We start from the raw sequence: 23,430 nt of genomic DNA on the forward strand, positions 1-23,430 counted from the left end.
CTCCTTAGAAAAATATCCATACCCAATGTTCATAAACATACCCTCTAATATTTTTTCTTAATTTTTCCTGCTTCCTCAAAATTGAAAATGAATCATCTCAGCAGAAAATATTCCCTGATGATTAGTGACTTGTTAGTTTCTGTACAACTCATCCAGGAAGATAAAAACTGTTTTTTGCTCTAATAAAAAAACAAATCATTACTGGGCATTACTGGGTGCAGTGCCATCTTTAAGTCTGGGATTGTCCTCTGAAAAATGTAAAGTTATAATTTTCAAAAATTATTTTTAAGCCAGGCACAAGGATGCCTACGTGTAATCCCAGCAACCCTAGAGGCTAAGGCAGGAGGGATCAAAACACCAGGTCAGTCTGGGCAACTTAATGATACCCTGTCTCAAACAAAACAAGAGAAAAGACAGGGCTGAAGATGTAGCTCAAAGGCAGAATTGCTCTTGGGTTCAATTCCCAGTACTGGGAAAAAAATTTCATTATAAGAATACCTCAGAAAGACTAGACTACAATATAGAGAAATGAAAATGGTTGCTGAAAAATGGTGAAAACTACCAGGCTTCGTAGTGCACACCTGGTGGCCCACACCTGTAATCCCAGAAATTTGGGAGGCTGAGGCCAGAGGATCACAAGTCCAAAGCCAGTCTGGGCAACTTAACAAGACACAGTCTTTTTTTTAAAATTATTTTTAAAAATATTTTTATATGAATGGAGCTTTATTTTATTCATTTATTTATATATAGTGTTAAGGATCGAACCCAGTGCCTCACACATGCTAGGCAAGCACTCTACCACTGAGCCACAGCCACAGCCCTTTTAAGTTGTTGAAATAATTTATAAAATGGGTCCCTGTCTCTCCCAATCCAACCACAACACCATGCTAATTCACAGTACAGATGTACCCTTTCAACTAAATAGAAAAATCAGAAAAACAGAAACTCCCATAAGGCAATTAAAATTATCCAATTTACTTAGTTCTCTTCCTATGACAACTGCTGTTTATGTTTAATTATTTGCTTCTACTTCACAGCATTCTAATATATATGTCAGCACCCTCTCTGCAGGTCTCCTGAATTACATCTCTATTAAGGAGGGGCGAGACTACCTGGGTTCTGTGAGAATTAAAGGGTTTGCAGATTAGTATCTTCCAAATTAGCAGGCTCAGACACTCTCCATATGATTCTGCTCTGTCCTAGTCCCCAGTGGAAGCAATTAACAAGAAGGGTAACAGCAATATGGCTCTTTTTCTCTAGGAATTTGGCACCTCACTTGGGAGAGCAGGACTCACAAAGATATTTTGCTGACACTGCAAAGTGCTTCAAGATCCCTTAATCCAAATCCCAATAATGGTCAAATTCTCCATGGGGGCTGCTTATCAGATGGCATTGCAGAACAGAATGGTGGGTGGCTCCTCCATGCATTAATCTTTAGGGCAAAAGACAGATAAAATTTTAGAAAGAAAACACACCACCCACTTACTGTAATCCAGATATATCTCAATGTAAACTAACATAGAGTCTGGCACAGCGGGCAACTAATAGGCACTCCATAAACCAATCCTTGTTGAATAAATGAGTGAAAACAATTCTGGCAGACAGAAGGTATCCAATAAATACTGAATAAGCGGAAAGAATCACCAAGAGTGGCTCTTAGTACTAGGGAAGGGGGTCATGATACTTATGAGGTAGTTCAGGTTCTGAGCTACTTACTATGAGGGAAAATGGTATAATAAGCGGAACAGGAGCCCTGTGGTTAGAGCCTGGGTCCAAATTTCAATGACATCTGCCATATTTTGCGAAGCCTTAGCCAAACAGGCATCAGCTTTCCTTTTTGGAATAAAGGGATGACACATATATAGATAAATCACTTAGCACAAGACTTGGCATATAGAAGGCACGTTATAGAATAGTAGTAAAACTCCTCAATAAGTGCTGACGTCTCTTGAGGCTTGCCATGTGCCTGTCACTCTGCCACACTTTCTAAAGGTGCAACCCATAAAATCCTCACGCCCACCCTGTGAGGTAAATATGATGATCCCTTCTACAGGTAAGAAAACTGTCGGTGCAACGGGTAATGACCACGTAAAGACTGTAAAGATTCGTGAACCCGAGCAATACGTGTAGTGTGTACACTTCTGTCCACTACACGCTATTTTCCATTACTAGAGCATGACACTTTACAAGCAGTATTTCATCGAATCCACCCCAAAATACTGTGAGGCCGGGCTAAGTCTGCGCAGCTGAGGCTCAGAGAAGTTCTGCAACTTGGCCGAAGTCACCGAGAGAGGCCCTGGACCAGGGAAGCGGACCCTCCTAGCAAACCACCCTGCGCGTGGGAAAGCCTCCCACTCACTCGCGCGCAATCTCAGCCTCAGTGTCCCAAGGCAGTCCCCACTCGCCAGAAGCCCGCGGGGAATCCCGTCAGTGCCCATCCCAACCGCCCTCAAGGGTCATCAAGTCTCCCCTAGCCCGCTCGAGTGTGACAGCTCCAGAGCACCCCGCAGCTCATCTCCCCCGACAGGGCCAGGGGTCTCCGCAGGTGCAGCAGTGTGGGGGAAGGGAACCCAGGAGGGCGCATGCCCAGACGGCTCCATTAGCCACCCGCCAGCTCACCTGGGAATCGCGGAACTCCACCACCACATTCTCGCTGCTCCATCGAGCTGCCATCTCCCTCTCCCAGCCACGGTGGACGCAAAACAGACGCCCCCACACTCTAAACTCTCTTCCCCCAAATCCCACGCCGTCTACTAGTCGGCCTGGCCACGCCCCGCTCCCCTCTTCCGCCTGATGGCAAACCATTGGCTGACCCAAACACAGGCTCCGCCCCTTCTTCCGTCTCCTCCAATTGTGGCACCAAGCTGCCCAAAATAAGCGCACCCCACTCGTTTCCGTCATCAGTTTGCGTCATCCACGCCCCCCGGCCGAGGCTTAGGACACGCCCCTGCCGCGAGCCCTGCCGGGAATTGTAGTCCAAGGTCGAGCGCAGCGCGGGTAACCTAGGCAGAGGAGCTGCTTGGTTTTACTACTTTTCTCGCTGGTGCTTGGGGCATTCTCCCAGATCCAGTCTACAAACCAATACCCAACATTAGTACAAACCGAAGATACCGGTTTTTTTCTGATGCCTGTCATTAAGGTTTTGAAAAGACTGAATGCGTGATTTATTGTTTCAAAAACTACAGCAGGGTCTTCAAGACCTTTTCTGGGGGTCTCTGAAGGAAAAACAATTTTCATAGTCTTACCGCACCAGTGCACAGTGGAGTTTTTTGGAGGCTTCATGGAACAAAACAAAAGGTTTGCCATACTTTTAGCTAACATATTTAGTCTTGGAAAATAAAGTTATTATTCATTTAAAATATATTATTATGGGGAAGAATGAAGGAACTTCGGGTTGTGTAGAGGGGAGGGGCGGAGCTGTGGGGATAGGAAGGACTGTAGAATGAGAAAGACCTTATTACCCTGTGTACGTGTATGATTACACTACTGGAGTGACCATGTACAGCCAGAGGAATGAGGAGGTGTGCTCCATTTGTGTACAGTATGTCTACTGTCTAATTAGAACAAATTAGAAAATAAAACTTATTGTTAGCCTCAGGAGGCTAAGACTGGAGGGTCGCAAGTTGAAAGCCAGCCTCAGCAACTTAGCGAGCCCCTGTCTCAAAACAAAAAATACAAAATGGGGGCTGGGGTGGTGGCTCAGTGGCAGAGTGCTTGCCCAGCATGTATGAGACACTGGGTTCGATTCTCAGCACCACATATAAATAAATAAAATAAAGGTCCATTGACAACTAAAAGTAAAAAAGGGCTGGGGATGTATCTCAGTGGTTAAGTGCCCCCCCCAAAAATGTATTATTAATGTGAATTAATGTTGAAACATAATGATTGGCAGAAGTCGTGGCTCATGCCTGTAATCCCAGCCACTGAGCAGGGTAAGGCAGGAGGATTTCATGTTCAAGTACAGCCTCAGCGATTTACTGAGGCCCTAAGCAATTTAAGAAGAGCCTGTCTCAAAAAAACAAAAAGGGCTGGGGATGTACCTCAGTGGTACAGTGACCTTGAGTTCAATCCCCAGTACCAAAAAATAAATAAATAAATTTTTTCGTTTTCAGAATTAATTCCTAATGATTACTGTCAATAAATGAGACCACATAAACGTTTTGAGGGGCCCTCATAATTTTTGAGACTATAAAAGGATCATGAGATCAAAAAAGTTTGAGAAGCATTGTGCTAACATAAATGGTAATTAAATCCTCCTCTTTGGTCCCACCTTCTCATCCTGGCTTAACTGGTTTACTCTTAGTTTCCCTACTAATGGAAAATTACTTAACCTCATTTGTTTTTTGTAAGTTGCTTGGCACTCAAGTTTAAATTTTTATTATTGTTGTTGTTAGTATTACAATTGGGATTTTTGTGTGTTGGGTTTTTTGTTGTTGTTTGTTGTTGTTGTTGTTGTTGTTTTTGGTATTAGGAATTGAACCAAGGAGTTCTTTACCATTGAGCTATATCTCCAGCCCCATTTTGTTGTTGTTGATTGTTTGTTTTGTGGTACTGGGGATTGAACTCAGGGGCCACTCGACCACTGAGCCACATCCCCAGTCCCATTTTGTATTTTTTTTTTAATTTAGAGACAGGGTCTCATTGAGTTGTTTAGCCCCTCACTTTTGCTGAGGCTGGCTTTGAACTCAATCCTCCTGTCTCATCCCCCCCCCCACCCCAGCCACTGGGATTATAGGCGTGCGCCGCCACCACCACTGCACCCAGCTCCCCAGCCCTTTTTTATTTTGAGGAAGAATCTCACTAAATTGCTTAGGACCTCTCTAAGTTCTCCAGTTGTCCTCAAACTTGTGATCCTCTGCTTCGTCCTCTCAAGTCACTGGGATTACAGGTATATACCACTGTATCTCAAGTCACTGGGATTACAGGTATATACCACTGTATCTCAAGTCACTGGGATTACAGGTATATACCACTGTATCTCAAGTCACTGGGATTACAGGTATATACCAGTGTATCTGCCAATAGTACCATTATTTCTAAGTTCAAGTCATAGCATGAATAGAGAGAAGATGTGTCCTCCTTCCTCCTTTGAGCATTGGATATAAAGGGGAAGACAGGCTTGTCCATGGATTAGGGTGACTATTATCTCTCTCCTGTTTACCTGGGACTTTCTAGGTGTTAGCACTGTGTCCAGGCAAGAATTCTGCATTCCAGAAAACCCTTCAATAGCAGGAAAACTGGAACAGTTAGTCCCTCTACAATAGGTACATACTTGGCAGAATGAATTGTACATTATAATAGACTTGCAAGCAATGTGTCAGGAGGGAATAACCTAAATGGGGGACTAAAATGACATCTTGAAGGTGACATTTGAGCTTTTTAGTATAGTACTAAGATTTTGACAGGGTACAGTAAAAAAAATACTTCAGCATTAAGGGTGAGAACAAAGACCTTGAAGTGTGAGGTGCAAGATGTGTTCCCCAAAATATAACACTGTTCCCCCAATTAACTCTCTCATGGCACTGTGCTGCTTCAAAACACAAACCACAATTCATTTTTTTTAAAGAGAGAGAGAGAATTTTTTAATATTTATTTTTTAGTTTTAGGCGGACATAACATCTTTATTTTATTTGTATGTGGTGCTGAGGATTGAACCCAGAACCACGAGCATGCCAGGCGAGCGCGCTACTGCTTGAGCCACATCCCCAGCCCCCAATATTTTTTATTTATTATTTTCAAGCTTCAGGAGAGCAAGAACCAGGTCCGTTTTGTTGGGTCCTGCATGATGACTGCATATACAATCTGCTCCATGAATATTTGTCTAATGAATGAATGTAAATAGCATATAAAGTCATGACCCCAGATAGAGGTCAGAACCAACATCCATGCAATCAAAAATAATTTCAAAAGTAATTCAAAGTCGTTGCTTCTAACTGTTAACATCTAGAAGGAAATATAGACTTGGAAGTTATTCTCCTGAAAAAGTCCCTTGCTTTCTTTCGTTTTCTCACACATGGGAGCCTTAAAAAAAAAAAAAAAAAAACTGCTCCTCACCAGGTATGGTGGTGCGCTCCTGTAATCCCAGTGACTGGAGACTGAGGCAGGAGGATTAAAAGTTTGAGGTCAGCCTGGGCAACTTGGTGAGGTCCTAAGTAACTTAGCAAGACCCTGTCTCAAAATAAAAAATAAAAAGGAATATGGCTGAGTACTTTAGTATGCCTGGGTTCAATTTCTGGTACAAAAACAAACAAACAAACAAAAAAAAAACCCACCTCCTTGAACCAGGTGTCATTGAGTCATGCCCCCATATTCACAGCACTCAGGAGAGACGCTGAAATAGGCATATTGCTTGAGCTCAGGAGTCCAAGACCAACCTCCACAACACAGACCTGTCTTAGAAACAGTAAGAAACTCCTATAGTCTTGACCTCCATGTTCCTTTAATGGCTTCTCTTCCTGCCTCCCAGTATTCTCCCAGTTCTCCATCATGAAAGGCCAAAGACTGTTTTGGACATAAAAACCCTCATTCAAAGTGCCAAGAAGGGAAAAGATTGCAAGCTAGGCCCCAGGGCAGTGAGCAGGAAAAATAACTAATAATTTTCTTTGCATGCTCAGGCCAGCACATCAGAATAAATGAATTAATCAATTCATTTTGGCCCATTCCTGTAATCCCAGTTACGTGGGAGGCTAAGGCAGGATTTTACATTTGAGGCCAGTCTGGGAGACAGTGAGACCCTGTCTCAGGATGTAGCTCAGGGGTAAAGGCCACTAGGTTCAATTTCCATTTCTGGTACGGGGGGCAGTAGGGAGATTGAGTCATCTAACATACCATACATATACTTATTTACCTATTGGCTGCAGGTAGTAGGTGCTTAATAACTCTTTGCTGAATGCGTGGTTAACAAATAGGTGTGGGTATTATTTACCTATTTGGTATGGCAAGAGGTGGTGAGGAGTATCCTGCTTAGGAGTTTGAGCCTTGTTTTGGATATTAATAGAGATATTCCAAAGCTCTGTCCACATGTAGCTTGATAATCTTCCCGCCAAAACCAATAGAATCACCCTTGTCTGAGCATTTCCACAGTCCTCCCCGGTTCCCACCTCTTTTGTTCTTACTTATCTGGTTCTCAAAATCTGCTTGTCATGGGCCACAGGCACAGCAAGTACTTTGGGTTTCAAGTCCTTGGTGTTCTGTTCTCTCAATGTTTTCTTTCTTAAGTGCGTAAAGAATTTTGGGGAGAGGGAGCAATAATACCCCAATTGCCTCTTCCAGCCCTTCCTTTTCATCTCCCACCCACACTGTGTCCCACCCACAGTGTCATATCATGATGCTGTCATCAAAGAAGCAAAATTGAGAGCTCTATGACTGTGTCTTCATTGCCATGAGCCTCTAAGATTCATAGGTGAATATTCTGAATCAGAGGATGGGTGTCACTGGAAGTCCCTTATCACCAAATTATGTCTTTTCAGAAGGTCACTCACTAGCGAGGTCACAGGAAGACAGGGTACCTAGCAAACTCAGAAATCCAAGGCCCTGGCTGGTTCTTATCAGTAGCTAGCCATGCAATTTGAACACAATCCTGTGTTTTCTCTTCTGAAGAATGAGGAATTGTCACTGTTAGGGGTTGGAGGAGGCATCTCCAGAGATAGAAGAGACTGCTACTCAGACCTTCTAGGCTCTTGACACATCACAGAAAATAATTTAAGGGCACATCAGGTTTTAGCAGGGAGAGGAACAACTTTATTAGAAAGCAAAAGGTAGATAAATACATTCTTAGAGCTGAATACAGATCATCTTGAGAGCCAGACAAGCTCTCCGCTCTGGGGTCCTAGGCTCTTCTTTTCAAGGAAACTTTGCAAGAGATGGACATGGGAAGGTTTGTCAGAACATACCAGTCTTGTGAACTCAGTTCTTTGATCATGGATCACGAAATGTTTATGGTGGTCTGCTCTTCCCCAGGATCTTCAAGTTAATATTGTCTTTTCTAGATAATGTTTGGAATGTGCCTCTATTGTAGGTTTTTTTAGAATATATCTCCCTTTGCTTTATCTAATCTGAAAATACATTGTATAGGTTATCCGTGTACATAAACTTTAATCAAAATGAGGTAATTTTCATGGATGAGTGAATTTACAGTATCTCTAAGATTTGTAGATTTCTCAGCAATTTGTGAGTGATCAGTCTGGAAGAAAAATGGTCTGGGGAGAAGATTTACAGCTACAGTTTCTTTTTCCTTCCTTTAAATTTTTTTATTTGCTCTCTTTAGTTCTTTTCTCCCTATCTCTGTCTTCTATTATACCTCAGAGTTAACTGTGCCCCCAGTCCCCTTACATCCAGGAACCCTGGACCCCTTCCCTGAACCCACTAGGAATTTCTCTCTCCTTTAGTCAACGAAGATTTATAGATGTGCTCACAAGCCCAGCCTCCTGCTATGTGCCTTTGGGTGCTCATAGCCCTGGTTCTCTCTGCTTATTTTCCCCCTTTCAAACAAAATAATAGAGATGTAAAGAGCTCTGAGAGGGCTTGAAAGGCTGTTTCTCCTGGTAGACATTTTTTTTTTTTTTAATACCAGGGATTGAGCCCAGTGGTGCTCTCCAGTGAGCCATATCCCCAGCCCTTTTATATATTCTTTTGGAGACAGGGTCTTGTCTCGCTAAGCTGCTGAGGCTGTCTTTGAACTTGCAATTCTCCTGCCTCAGCCTCTTGAGCTGCTGGGATTACAGACATGTGCTACCAGGCCCAGCCCTGGTAGACTTTTGTCTGCCAGGATGTGGAGGGTTGAGGGCTCAACCCCACAATGGAGGTGTGGGGTTGAGGGGCTCCTCCAAAGCCATGGAAAGCCCTCCCCATTCCCTGACTCCTAGAAACAGGAAAGAGGCCACAGGTTTCCCATTGCTAGCCAGGAATAGATCCTAACAAGCCATTTCCCCTACTTTCTGAACTGTGCAAGCCCTAAACTTACATTATTCTAAGACGTTTAAAACCAGGGCTTTGCAGCATAGTTCTACAAATTTGCTGCACATTTTGCACATCCGCAAAGGGTTTTGGCAACACTGATTTTATCAGCTCTTTCTCCTGATAGGTGGGATCCACAGTTTGTTAACCCTATTTCACAGCCAAGGAGTGCCACAGAGCAGCTCAGTCATGATCAGTGAGGGTATGAAGATAAAAACAAAAAAAATGGGGGCGGGGTTGTGGCTCAGTGATAGAGTGCTTGCCCAGCATGTGCGAGGCACTGGGTTCAATTTTCAGCACCATATACAAATAAATAAAATAAAAGTCCATCAACAACTAAAACAAATTTTTAAAAAATGGAGGTCCAAATCTAGCTAGGGCCATTTCTGCATTCAATATCCCTACATGGAGGGCAACTAAGGACTTCCACTCCTTCCACATCCATGCCTGCCCCTGGCATATTAACTATTTTTTTCTTTTTTTCCTTGAAGTACTGGGGACCAAACCCAGGGCCTCGTGCATTCCAGGGGAGTGTTCTATCACTGAGCTATACCCCCAGCCCCACTGTTGTTGCAGTTCTATAACCTTTCATTTCTTCCAACATGTCTTTATTGTCACCTCTGGGTCTTTGAATATGCTGTTCCCTTTGTCTGGAACACTCTTTTCCTCAAACACAGTTTTCTACCTGTCCTACTTCCTCACTTGGCTAATTTCCAACTTGTTTTTTCAGGTCTTGATTCAGAATCATTGGATCGTGTTGGTACCCATTTCCTGTCTTTTCATCTCCCATAGCACTTAATCATTCATGCACTTAGTCAGCAATTATTTATTGGGACTGGGGTTTGAACCCAGGGAAGCTTTACCACAGAACTCCATTGCCAGTCCTTTTTTTATTTATTTTGAGTCAGGGCCTCACTAAATTACTGAGGGTAGCCTCTAGACCTTGAGTCGCTGGGATTACGGGTGTAGGCCACTGTGCCTGCATCAATATGCAGTTTTTTGTGACTGACTACTTAGAATGATGTTTTCAATTCATGTTGTAGCATGCATTGGTATGCTATTTATTTTTATGGCTGAACAATATTCCATTGTGTGGATATACCACACTTGGTTGAGTTGCTTATTAGTTGATGGACATTATTTGAAAGAGTCAAAAAGTTGTTTCCGCTTTTTGACTCTTTCAAATAATGCTGCAGTGAATATTCCTGAACAAACTTGTTTCTTATGTATGTATGTTCTCTTGGAAGAATACCAAAGAGTGAAACTGCTAGGTCATATAGTAATTCTTTTTTTAATTGCTTTTATTTTTTAAATACATGACAGTGGAATGCATCACAATTCTTATTACACATATAGAACACAATTTTTCATATTTCTGTTTGAATACAAAGTATGTTCACACCAATTCATGTCTTCATACTTTGGATAATGATGTCCATCATATTCCAACATCATTGCTAACCCCCTGTCCCCTCCATTCGCCTCCCACCCTCTGCCCTATGTAGAGTTCCTCTATTCTTCCCATGTTTCCTCTCCCTACCCCACTATGAGTTAGTCACCTTATATCAGAGAAAACATTTGCCATTTTTTTGGGGGGGGATTGGCTAACTTCACTTAGCATTATCTTCTCCAACAACATCCATTTATCTGCAAGTGCCATGATTTTATTCTCTTTTATTGCTGAGTAATATTCCATTGTGTATATATGCCACTTTAAAAAAATCCATTCATCTCCTGAAGGGCATCTAGGTGGTTCCACAGTTTAGCTATTGTGAATTGTGCTGCTATAAACATTGATGTGGCTGTGTCCCTGTAATGTGCTGTTTTTAAGTCCTTTGGGTATAGACTGAGGAGAGGGATAGCTGGGTCAAATGGTGATCCCATTGCAAGTTTTCCAAGGAATCTCCATACTGCTTTCCATATTGGCTACACCAATTTTCAGACCCACCAGCAATGTATGAGTATACCTTTTCCCCACATCCTTGCCAACACTTATTGTTGTTTGTCTTCATAATGGCTGCCATTCTGACTGGAGTGAGATGGTATCTTAGTTTTGATTTGCATTTCTCTAATTGCTAGAGATGATGAACACTTTTTCATGTATTTGTTGATTGATTGAATATCCTCTTCTGAGAAGTGTCTGTTCATGTCCTTGGTCCATTTATTGATTGGGTTATTTGTTGATCATACAGTAATTCTATGTTTAATCTTTTTTGAGGAACTGCCAGGCTGTTTTCTAAGCTGCTGCGGTGGCACAAGGGTTCTGATCTCTCCACTTCTCTTTGACATTTGTTATTGTCTTTCTCTTTGATTATAGTTGTCCAAGTAGGTGCAAAATGGTTCTTCTGAAGTTCTGTGACAGCAGGGATTCCATCTGTCTTGTTCACTTATATCCAGAGTCTAGTACAGTGCTGGCACTCAGATACTAAATATTTTGTTAATCACATTCAAAAAGTTTTGTATGGATAAGTAAATCAAAAGCTACTTGGACAGTTACGATGCTTATTGTGCATTTATCTCCCAAGTAGGGGCCTATTTGCTAGGGAAGTAGTATCTAATTTTTTGAACTGAACCAAACCTATTCCTGATTTTATAGTCTTCTGTGACAAAACTGGGTTAAATGTAAGCTTTCTTGCTTTAGATCACTCATTTGGATGTCAAATGTGCATAAACTCCTCATTTAGACACTTGCAGGTAACTTCTTGGATATTGGCTTATTTTGTTTCTTCTTACTTTTATTCCTTATGCGAAACTTTCAACTTTTTTTATACAGAGCTCTTTGTTCACCCCCAGGCACTCCTTTCTTACAAATGTCATCTTCTTGTTGCTTTCCAGGCTGGTCACACTGGAACAATCAATACCTATCTCTTATGTTTTCTTTTAATATTTTTCCTGTTTGGGTTCCCTGGTTTGGAAGTATCTGGAGGCTCTTAAGAGGCAGGAAGTCAGTTAGGCTAGGCATGAGTGATGCTCAGAGCTAGCATTTAGCACTAGAAAAACAGCTGTTCAAAGAATGAATGAATGAATGTTGTCTATGTGAGAAACACAGCAACCGAGATGGAAAGGTGATTCTCTATTGCAAAAGGCAGATTTGGTCAACAAATAGTTATTCAATACTGACTGTGTCCTTACTTTGTGGCATGTGTCAAAATACATGGTAAATAAAACAGGGGTCTGGCTTGGACAAAAATCACTCCTAGCTCCATGATTTCTATTTCCCTATCTATATCTTCTCACTCTTTATCCTACACCTGTACATTTTGAGAATTACCTTTTAGCTAAGGAATCGTCTCATTTGTCTCGGCCCCAAAGTTCTGATCTTAGTGTGCAAAGCCACCCCTGGGTCCCGATTCACTAGTGCTCCAGGTACTCTTGCACCTTCAAACAGCTCACTCTCTTGCACAGATGCTAAGCCCTGACGTCGGGGTCCTTGGATCAGAACCTCCGAAAGAATGGACGGCACGTCCACCAGAGGGTGCTGTGGGGGCAGATTTGTGCGGGAGGGGAGCTCGACCCGCGACCCTCGGAGTCAGGTAGGCGTACAGGCTAATTTTTTTCTTCCCGGCGTTTCCTTCCCATCGCCTAAAACCCTGGCCGCCCCTCCTCCACTCGTGGTTCCCCCGGAATAATCAGCCGCTCTCGGGGACTCCTGGAGAGCTGGCTTCGGAACCACGACCTGCTCCCGCCGCCGACGCCCCGCGGCGCAGGCCACGCGGTCCCTGGCCGGCCCGGGCGGCGGGTGGGTGGGGACCGCGCGGACGTCGGCGGCCCGGGCGACGCGGGCGCGGCGAAGGGGTTAACGCGGCGGGCGGGGGGGAGGGGGCGCGGGCCGCGCCTGCGCTCTGCCGCCCTCCATTGTCTGCACGGCGGCGAGGAGCGCCGGCGAGCGCTGCCCGGGACCGAGCGGGGCGGCGCGGCTGGCGGGGCCGGCGGCGGCCAGGGCGAGAGCGCGACGCGACGCGACCGCCGCTTCCCGAGCTCCGCCTGGCCGCCCAGCGCCGCAGCCCGCCCGAGGCCTGGAGGGTTCTGGGCCGCCGTCCATGGTCGCCGCGTCCTGAGGCGGGGTCGCGTCCTGCGCCCCCAGCCCTCCTCCGCCTGCTGCTGTGGGGCGGGCGGCCTCCTCCGGCGCCTCCCTGCGCCCGCCCGCCGCCTCCCTCCCTCCTTCCCTGCGGCTCCCCTGGCTTTCGGAGCCCGGGGGCGGCCTGTGGCGCGCGGAGCCCGCGCCGGACTGCGCCTCTTTGGACCTTGAGGGGAAACATGCGTTTGGCTTGGGTCGTTTTAAATTCTTAGTTTGGGGTCCACGCCCGCCTGCCTCTTCCGCCCCGCGATTTTTCTGCTTTTTGCTTTTTTGGGTTTTTTTTGGCTTTTTCCTTTTCTTCCTCCCGGTCTCCTTTTTGACTCCCTCCCCCTTTATGCTCGCCCAGCCCTCCCCCCGCAGCTGAGAAGTGGGGGAGGGTCTCGGCCTCTAGGATCCCGCCCCACCGAGGCCCGGGCGAGCATGGGGGGCAAGCAGAGCACGGCGGCCCGCTCCAGGGGCCCCTTCCCAGGGGTCTCCACCGATGACAGCGCTGTGCCCCCGCCGGGAGGGGCTCCCCACTTTGGGCACTACCGGACGGGCGGCGGGGCCATGGGGTTGCGCAGCCGCTCGGTCAGCTCGGTGGCGGGTATGGGCATGGACCCCAGCACGGCCGGGGGGGTGCCCTTTGGCCTCTACACCCCCGCCTCCCGGGGGACCGGCGACTCCGAGAGAGCGCCCGGCGGCGGAGGGTCCGCGTCCGACTCCACCTATGCCCACGGCAATGGTTACCAGGAGACGGGCGGCGGTCACCATAGAGACGGGATGCTGTACCTGGGCTCCCGAGCCTCGCTGGCGGATGCTCTACCTCTGCACATCGCACCCAGGTGGTTCAGCTCGCACAGTGGTGAGTACGCGGGTGGTAGAGGCCTTGGAGGGTTGGGTACAGGGAGGGCGCGCCAGGGCACCCCAAACCTCGCGCGTGCTGAGGTTTGGGTATGGAGCGCACTTCTGCATGTGTCCGCCTTTCCTTTGGTTCTCCATACCAGAGGATGAATGGGATACCTCCCATCTAGAAAGGAGGCTTTCTGTGAGGCTGCCGAGCCGGGCGTGTTTGGACTCCCAGAGTGTGTTCACTTGTGGAAGGCAAAGTGGAACCTGCCCATTGACGTCTCATTTGTTGGCATCACCATCCTCAGGGAAGAGGTTTTGTCTGGCTCACAGCAAGTCAGCCTTGGTGCTTGCTTTCTGCCACTGCAGCATTGTGCTGGGGGGGGGGGGATAGATTTGACCCGTGTCTCCTAAACAAAGAATGTGAAAAGAATTAAAACTGGGGGCAAGTGGTGCTTTCATTAGTGCTCTCAACCATGTTGGTAGAGGGGGGTGCCCAATTTTGTCACCCTACTGGTGATATGTTTGAACTGTTTAAAATGGAGCAGGCAGTTGGCATAGACAGGTGTGGCCTGCTGTGTGGAGGGCCTCCTTCCCTGGCTTTGCAGGACCAGGGCTCTGGTCACTAGTGCTGCATGCAGTAGGCTTGGCTAAACGACTTTCACAACCCTCCATCTTTTTTCTTTTTCTTCTGCTCTGTATGAAGTGCTCAATCTTCCAGTGAATCTGCATCTTTTTTGACCCAGAGCCAGGCAAGGTGGGGTATTATTGCCCGGGTGTTAGCACATGACCTGGGAAGAGGAAGGTTCAAAGAATCTGGATGAATTCATTTGTGAACCTCTGGTGGCAGGCCACTGAAAGGCTGGAGGGGGATTTCCCGGGTTCTGGCCCGCAGGGCAGACAAGGCCTGGTAGGTGCTTCTGGAGGAAAACAGGTCTGTCTGCTTGGCTACTTGAAAAAGCCAGGTCAGGCTTCTAGAAAATTGGTCAAGAGGGGTGTGGGGCTGCTGAGCTAATTGGCAAGGTGAGTGAAGAAGTTACACATTCTGACTCCTTTGGGTTAATTGAGAAAATTGAGGTATTTTGGAGGAGGAAGATTCCTGTCCTTAGGGTACTTACTTCATAGAGAATTTAATCTATTGGATCCCTGTTGTAGCTATTTGGAATTAGGGTAGATTCTTTGGATCTCTTTCTCTTTCCTGCAAAGTTAGTGATCTATGTTTCTTTCTTTGTCAATTACATGAGCTTTAATTTGTGAAATAATTTTGGAGAGACCTAGTGGGTAATTTAGGTAACACTTGGAAATAGCTTTTGAGTTGCTGTTAAAAATGGTGTTTTAATCCCAGAACAGATCTCAATATCATTGGCGCTTCTCTGACCTGCAGAAACTATCAGGAATGAGATGCAAGGCAGGTCTGCCTTTGGCACTTTCAGTCACTTGATCAGCTTTAGGCATCTTGAAATTAATAATCTTTCTTATGCAGTTTAGTCCTGAAAGAGTCAACTGTATTTGTGAAATGAATGTAGTTAAATTGTTTTTAAAGAATTGTCACTTATTTCTGGTTTTTAAGTGAAAAGCACTGTAAATAGGTCCTAAAACCACAGAATTTCATGTGTAGTAAAACAAATGTATTACAAAAGCTTATTTGAATGAGGAAGAAAGTTCTCTTTTTGGTAACATTTCTTTTTTTTTTTTTAAGTCTTTTTTTTTTAAGAGAGAGTGAGAGAGGAGAGAGAGTGAGAGAGAGAGAGAATTTTTAATATTTATTTTTTAGTTCTCGGCGGACACAACATCTTTGTTGGTATGTGGTGCTGAGGATCGAACCCGGGCCGTACGCATGCCAGGCGAGCACGCTACCGCTTGAGCCACATCCCCAGCCCGGTAACATTTCTTAAGTCTGTCTCTTACTAGAAATTTCTTTATCCTTATTTCACTACCAGCTTCCATGCTAGAGTTATGAGCTTACAACTGGACTTCCAAAACTTCACACTCCTTATCTTAATTTTGTTTTAATTCAGTTGTGATGAGGATAGGGAGAGCCAGTGAACTGTGGGGGTACAGGAAAAGTTGGAGCATATTGATCTTTTAAGAGAGGCTGTCTCTAAAGTGTGCAAGGGAGGCTGCTGTTAATATTCTGGACAGTACATTCTTTACTATATAGGACCATACTGTTCTTTTGCAAGACATTGAGCATACCTGGCCTCACCTGCTTAAGCCAGCATCGCCCTGCATTTCACCCCAAAATGCCTCTACAAGTTCTTAAATACCCTTTTGGTATGAGATGAGCCCTCATGTGCGTTGATGATTCTGTCTTCTATTGTGAACAGACCACAGGATTTTCTGGGATATCCCTTCTCTCTCTTGTTCATTGCTGCAAGAAGAGAATCTCATTTCTACTTTGGAGCCTTTGAGTCAGTCTGAGAAGCTTCCTGTCTTGCATGGTAAGGCTCAGAGTCAGGGATTCCACGCACAGTCAAGTAGAGGCCTGGAAGCTGCTTCTGTACTACTGCTGCTTGTGTTTTCAAGGTGCTTTGGGACTATTCGTGGCACAGGAAGCAATGATTAGTGAAACAAGTAAAAACCATGGACATTGTTGATTTGGGAAGTAGAATGCTAAGAGCTTCTAGTCCCAGCTCCTTTGGGTTGCTGTGACCTTGGACAAGACATATCACCTTTTTCTAGCCTCATCTTTGTTATTTAAAAATAGATGTGGCAATCCTCATTGGTGGCAGCCTATAAAGGTTGTTCCCAAAATCCCATGAGAGGGTATACTGCAGTCACGTTTGTCTTCTGGATACCTTGGCCTCCCCATGCTGTGACCCTCACACATGTTGCCTAAGCTGGGAATGCTTTTCCTTCTACTTTTCACATAGGTGACCACTTTTGGACCCTTCAGAGCTCAACCGAAATTTCACCTTGGACCACTGTTAAAAACTGGCCCTTCATGTGTGTGTTCCAGTCACTCACTGTTACCTTAATTCTTAACACACTTTAGTAGTATTTAAACTCTAAGCTTCATGAGGGCAGAACTGTGTCTCTTGATCATTGCTGTAACTTAGCTTTTGCCTGGCACAAGTATTCACTGATTGAATGAATTTGAGTGGTCATGTCCATCATCTCATTTAGCCATCACTATAACTGTGAGGTAAGGCTATTCCCTCCTTCCCCATTTACAGGTGAGGAAACAGGTGAGGGGAGGTTAAGGAATCTGCACAGGGTCAGACAGCTCATAGCAGAGCTAGGACTGCAGTGCAGATCTGGTGGTGCCAGAACCTAGGTTCTTAACCCTCACTCTATGGCCTCTCATCTATAAACATAAGGAAGCAGGGAGGTGTCCTAGAATCTGCTTTGGCTGGTGAGTGTGAGGGTTGGGTTCACTTCTGTTGGACTGCTAATTATAACTGCCTGACCTGTGACATTGGACAGGTGAGTCATTTAGCCTCAGAGTCACCACTTCTTCATCTGTAAAATTGAGTGGATGCCTGTCCTGCTTATCTTGCAGAGTCATCTGGAGGGTCTTGTGAAATAATGTACATGAAAGCCAAAGGAGCCAGTCATGGTGGCACACACCTGTAATCCCAGCTATTTAGAAGGCTGAGGCAGGAAGATCACAAGTTTTTTTTTTTTTTAATATTTATTTGTTAGTTTTTTGGGTGGACACAATATCTTTATTTGTTTATGTGGTGCTGAGGATCAAACCCAGTGCCCCACGCATGCTGGGCGAGTGCTCTACCTCTGAGCCACAACCCCAGCCCAAGGAAGATCACAAAATTAAAGCCAGCCTTCACAACTTTCACCAGTCTCAAAATAAAAAATAAAAGGGCTGGGGGTGTAGTTCAGTGGTAGTGTACCCTTGGGTTCAATTCTCAGTATCACCAAAAAAAGAAAAAAAGAAAGAAAAAACCAAAAAGCCAAGGGACATATAAATGGCAAGTAGTGGTGTTCTAGTGGGGACACTTCTAAGGTTTTCTGCCTTCTCTAATCTCCTAGAACTTGAAGAGCAGAGAGGCTTACAACTGTGGGAATGTAGTCCTCAAGTGGAAGCTAGTGCCACCCAGTGTCTGACCTAAATTGTAGCTCTTCATTGCAGTGAATGCCACTGAGGAGAGCTGCCTTGGAGAAGCAGTGAGGGTCCCTTCCTTTCACCATTCACATGTCAGTTTTGCTCTAAGGTGGTGCTGCAACTCTTGGTTGTCTGGGTGTTACCCTGGTCATTCATTAGTAGCCACTTTTATCTCAGGGAATGGGTTTCCAGATGTGGGGAGAAGATGTGGAGGGTCCACCATGTTGGAAGGCTTTGCTGAGGATTTCACTCTGACTTCTTAGAGTGAATGTGTATACACATACACATTTAGAAAAATCCAGACTGTTCTCTATTGTCATCAAGCTATCAATTGGGTCTGAGATTAGGTGACGTCATAATCTCTGAACATGCTAGCAGGGTACCTGCTGGGTTCTGTTTTGCTGCCACACTAAGGTACTCAAGTGATTTAATTCTCTCTGTTCTTAAATAATGAGGGAGAGTTGCCAACTCCATTGGAGTGGATCAGAAATCCTCTTTGTGTCTCGCCATAGGTATGCTAGAGGTAATGGACCTTTACATGGATTCTAAAGAAGGAAACGTATCCTGTGGTCGCTACAGAGCATGATGCAGCCCTTGCTCTGCCTGCAAATAAATGTTCCATTCTTAATGAAGATTTTTTTTTTTTTGTAAGAATTTTTAGTTTTTTGTTACAGTGGGGACTTATTTTCTATTAGAAAAAGTTACATGAGGCAAAAATAACTTCTTTAGGGTCATAATTTACTATTCCTCTTGAGATGCAAGCAACAGTGGTTCAATTCTTTAAAAAGAGTTTGTTTAACAGGATGGGTACCTTTTGACATTAGACAAAGACCCACCCCAAATATGTCACAAGGAATGCTCTGAGTCAGGTCACTCTTAACCAAAGGAAGAGTTCTAGTTCCTTTTGATAGAAGGAACATGCTTCATATTTTACAAGTGTAATATTCAACCCAGGCGATTTTGGCACTGAAATTTTAGTATATCCAATTGTAAAACTAAACTAAACTTGGGATAGTTTCAAAACCTCCCAAGAATTCAGATTAACATGGAGAAAATTTTGTAAGGAAGTGATGATGACTTATATCGCATATGAGTCCTACTCCTACTAACCCTTAAGTGGGATTTTTTTGTTTTTGTTTTGTTTTTTGGTACCAGGGATTGAATCAGGAGCATGTATCGATTGAGCCACATCCCCAGCCCTTTTTTATTTTTTATTTTAAGACAGAGTCTCACTAGGTTGCTTACAGACTCTATGTTGCTGAGGCTAGCTTTGAACCTGTGATCCTCCTGCATCAGCCTCCTGAGCTGCTGGGATAACAGATGTGCACTGCCACCCCTGGCTAAGTAGTGGTGTTTTTAATAGTAGTGAGTCACTGAAGTTGCATTATTAGAACCTGAAAGGGAGCTCAAATCTAAATCCAGAACCCACAGTCTTTTTATAATGACAGATATGTAAATTTCGATGTTTCTTTTCCAAGCTTTGCCATGGCCCATGGTTCTTAGCATCTTACTCTGAGTATAAGCTTGATTATGAGAAGGGACTTGTCAGAGATCCAGCTATTTTCACTTCTGAGTGTATGTTCTGATAAGGTCGTGGGTTTATCTTTGATCCAGTGGTTGGGTTCTTGTCTTTGATTTCCTGAATGGACAAGGGTTGACTGGTGGGTTGGTGAAGACCAAGCTTCAAGTGTGGAGCAAATAATAAAGCAGCTGGGATAGTTTCTGGACCGAGGGGACTCTTTACCTTGAGATCTGCCTCACATTGTTAGTCTTGGGAACATATTTCATCTGTGGGGAGGCAAGAAGAAGAGAGAATTAACTGGATCCTCATAAACTCCAAGTTAGGGGAGGTGTGATCAGAATTTATAGTGCATTCTGTACAAACAAGAACTCTCCTGATTTCTGTGAGTAGTGCCCAAGGTTTCTTAAACTTTGCTGTGTTCAGTGTTCTCTAGGAACTGAGTATCAGCACAGATGACAAGAATTCAGTAGAGCTGAGGAGAAATCCCAGAAACTGATTTTGAAGCAAAGATTCTGAAAGTTGAGTCAAAAACTGAAACTCAACTCTATCATGGATTTGGTTTTTCTCTTCCAAACCAGAGGAAAAAATTGTGAATACTTTATTATTATTATTATTATTATTATTATTATTATTAGTGATGGGGATTGAACCCAGGGGTGCTTAACCACTGAGCTACATCCCTTGTCCTTTTTATTTTTTATTTTGTGATAGGGTGTCTCTAAATTCTGAGGATGGCCTCAAATTTGGGAACTTATTGATTCGGCCTCCTAAATTGCTGGGATTATATGTGTGCACCCCTGATTAGCATCACTTTTGATATTACTAAACTAATAAGGTATTTCTGAAGCAAAATTCAAATAATTTTCCCTGTAGCTCATAAGGGGTGATTTCAACCAGTAAAAACATATTCTCTCTCTCCCTTTCCCTGTGTTTTGGTACTAGAGATTGAACTCAGGGCCTTGAGCATGCTAGGCAAGCACTCTACCACTGAGTGAACATCTCCAGCCCACATTCTTGATTTTTTTTTTTTTTTTTTGGATGGTTTTTCTTTTATATGGAACTAAGCATGTCTCTCCTATATGGAGGCCTAAGCCAGTCTGCCAAATTGAGAGTTAAAGTTACTCTAGGCAGGAGGTAATTGTGGCAATGTCTCCTTTTCTTCTGTGTTTGTCTTTTCCCCTGATTTTTTTAAACCAAGGCCCAGCTGCCATTGACTACTTGTGCTACTCAAGGGCTTACTGAACTATGTCCTCTCATACAGACCAGCCAGGTAGCTAGACAAGTCAAGATCTTAGCATGTATCTGGACTTGAAAGTGGGTAGAATACCTATTTTCCCTTTTCTCTCACTGACCCAAAACATGAAACTTTTTTTCCTGCCTGTATAGAAATCTATTGAACTAAGACATTCATTTATTTCATTAATATTTATTGAGTGCCTGCAATATGCTAGAACCTATTGTAGGTGTTGGATGCATATATTTATGATACAGATGATTGACATTACTGTTCTTTCCAAGAATCTTTGCTTAAGAGTCTGATTCAGCTTGTTGATTTTAACTTCTTTATCAGTTCATCTGTTGAGTAGACAAATTCAGGTATTTGTGAGGCTGCCGCAAGGATTTATTTCTTTTCTACTCTTCAGTCATACAATTCATTTTTCCCTAAGCCCTATTTCTGGACTGGTACAGGTGATCTTTTCTTCCTGGCTCTAGTCAAGTGCCTATAAAAAATTCCTCATATGTCCCCATATAAGACATCTCTGTCTTCTCAATGAGAATATCAAAAGAAGAACTCTTTTTCAAACTCTTCATGTTCATCCTTGACTTCAGTATCTTTGTCGTCCCTAGAGCTCCTTTTCTTTCTGGTCATTGAACACTGTTTTCTCGAAGCATGATTCACTACATTTTAAACATGTCTTTGTAAAATTTTATCCCAAGCCACAAAATACCCATAAGGAAATTTTTCCTTGGTCTTTTTTTAAAATATTTTTTTTTAGTTGTAGTTGGACACAATATCTTTATTTTATTTATTTATTTTTATGTGTATTTTATTTTATTTTTTATTTATTTATTTATTTTATGTGGTGCTGAGGATCGAACCCAGCAACTTGCATATGCTGGGTGAGCGCTCTACCACTGAGCCACAACCCCAGTCTCTTTTCTTGGTCTTTTAAGTATAGGTCTCTGAATTCTACAATATTAACAATTCCATACCAGTCTTCCTCCTCCTTCAGTTATTTTTTATTGTGGTGAAGATACATGTAACAGAATTTTTTTTTATCTTAACCATTTTTTAAGTATACAGTTAAGTAAAACTCTACCACATGAAAGTGGGATCATACAGTATTTATCTTATCAGAACCCAGGAGTTCTGATTTTATTTTGGGACAGGGTCTCCCTAAGTTGCCTAGTCTGTCTGGCCTCGAATTTATGATCCTCCTGCCTCAGCCTCCTGAGTTGCTGGGATTATAGGCATATACCATCATGCTCAGCTTCTGGTTTTTTTATTTTTATTTTTGATAATAGCCATCCTAATGGGTGTGATGTAGTCTCTGGTAGTTTTGATCTGCATTTCCATAATGATTATTGATGTTGAGCATCATTTTTGTCTTTTAATTAGTATACCATCTCTGGAGAAATATCTGTTCATGTCCTTTGCCCATTTTTTTAATCAATTTTTTTCTTCTGTTGTTTTTAGTGTTTTTTTAAAAAATAATTTGTTAAAGCCTTTTTTATAATAGCCAACACTAGTGACTATAATGTTATTCCCTCAGAATAATTAATAGATTTATGTTATATTTTTGTGTGCTTTTTACCCAGAATGAATAATTTAAAAGACTCAATGTAAGAGACTCTGGTTCTGCAGGACAGAACAGACTGGTGAGCCTGTCATAGTGAATGGCTCCAGTAGCATGACTATAGGTGATGCCTTAATTTATGGAGGATGATTTCTGAGAAAGTCTCACCTTGTATCTAGGCACATGTGTTTGGTCATCTTGGTCTGGGAGAACTAGATCTATCATGGCATGGCTCCAGCCTTCCTGTTAGTAAGACCTTTAGCCTTCCAAAAAGTATGGTTAAGTTGTGCTTCACAAGAGTTGTTCTGAGCGGGACATGATAATGCATGCTTATAAGCCCAGCTACTTGGGAGGCTGAGACGGGAGAATCGAAAGTTTGAGGCTGGCCTGGGCAACTTAATGAGACCCTATCTCAAAATAAAAAGAACTGGAGATAGAGCCAGTGGTAGAACATGCATGAAACCCTGTACCCTCCAAAAAGTTTAAAAACTTTTCTGAAATCAATCATTTCTATACTGTACTGTACATTATTTTTTTAAAAATCAAAGTTAGTTTGTTAGCATGGTGGAGAAATCTGAAGTTACTCAGTCAATCTGGGACAGAACTAGAAGAACCCAAAATCCTAGGCCCCAGCCAACTTGGTCGTGTTGCCTACATTTCTCAGCTCTTGAAGATTTTTTTGTTTATTTCCATCATAGAACTTTTTTCCTGCTGAGAAGGTATCTTTCTTTAAAGAGGGCTGTTAGGATTCTTTTATTGTGTTGCCTATGTAAGGACTCTGGGAATCCTGCAAGTATTTGAGGATTTGTTAGATTGGAATTCCAACCTATAATATTGTTTTATTCCATTTGAATTTACACTCTGAATGGTATAATACCACTTAAGTTAGTTTTCTAAGAAACTTTCTTAGAATACTGTTGACTACTATAATAAGCATCCTCAAATACCTGTGTGCTCCATAGGTTATTAGATTCTCTCAACTGTTCAGATGTGGCTGAAACATTCATACCACTGCAGCCAGTTGCCCTGGAGAGCTGTAGTGTGACTCTTTAAGACCTGTAATGATGGCTGGCTTGCAAGCTAGCTGCTTTCCATCTTAATATCTGACAAGTCCAGTCATGTTGCCTATGTTTAATCCCTTCATTTCCTCCCTCCTTTCTAAAACCTAAAGGCCAAATGCAACACA

The 23,430-nt window shown here is 43.5% G+C and overlaps 2 protein-coding genes and 1 pseudogene across 13 annotated transcripts in view; 1 reads left to right on the plus strand and 2 right to left on the minus strand.

Annotated features, from left to right (window-relative positions):
- The window catches only part of WDR59 (WD repeat domain 59), a 78,252-nt gene extending 75,496 nt beyond the window's left edge, over positions 1-2,756 (minus strand). For 5 of the 9 annotated variants that reach the window (XR_014019575.1, XM_081273373.1, XM_081273371.1 and 2 more), the window contains exon 1: positions 2,620-2,756. Coding sequence is in view for 5 of the 9 variants with exons in the window: in XM_081273371.1 (XP_081129497.1) it covers positions 2,620-2,673 (54 nt within the window). In the remaining 4 variants the exon portion in view is untranslated. The remainder of the gene's footprint in view (positions 1-2,619) is intronic. The other 4 variants (XM_081273378.1, XM_081273375.1, XM_081273374.1 and 1 more) reach the window with 4 other exon arrangements.
- Positions 2,757-12,569: 9,813 nt separating this feature from the next.
- LOC308637164 lies at positions 12,570-13,291 on the minus strand (annotated as a pseudogene). The gene has a single exon. The product of its transcript is annotated as an uncharacterized misc_RNA (transcript).
- A 2-nt stretch (positions 13,292-13,293) lies between these two features.
- Positions 13,294-23,430, plus strand: part of ZNRF1 (zinc and ring finger 1) — a 103,460-nt gene continuing 93,323 nt past the window's right edge. For all 3 annotated transcript variants that reach the window (XM_081273380.1, XM_081273381.1, XM_081273382.1), the window contains exon 1: positions 13,294-13,877. In XM_081273380.1, the coding sequence (XP_081129506.1) occupies positions 13,454-13,877 (424 nt within the window). In that variant the 5' untranslated portion in view covers positions 13,294-13,453. The remainder of the gene's footprint in view (positions 13,878-23,430) is intronic.

Source organism: Spermophilus citellus (genome assembly GCF_964194105.1).
Source record: "Spermophilus citellus genome assembly, chromosome: 18".
NCBI lineage: Eukaryota > Metazoa > Chordata > Mammalia > Rodentia > Sciuridae > Spermophilus > Spermophilus citellus.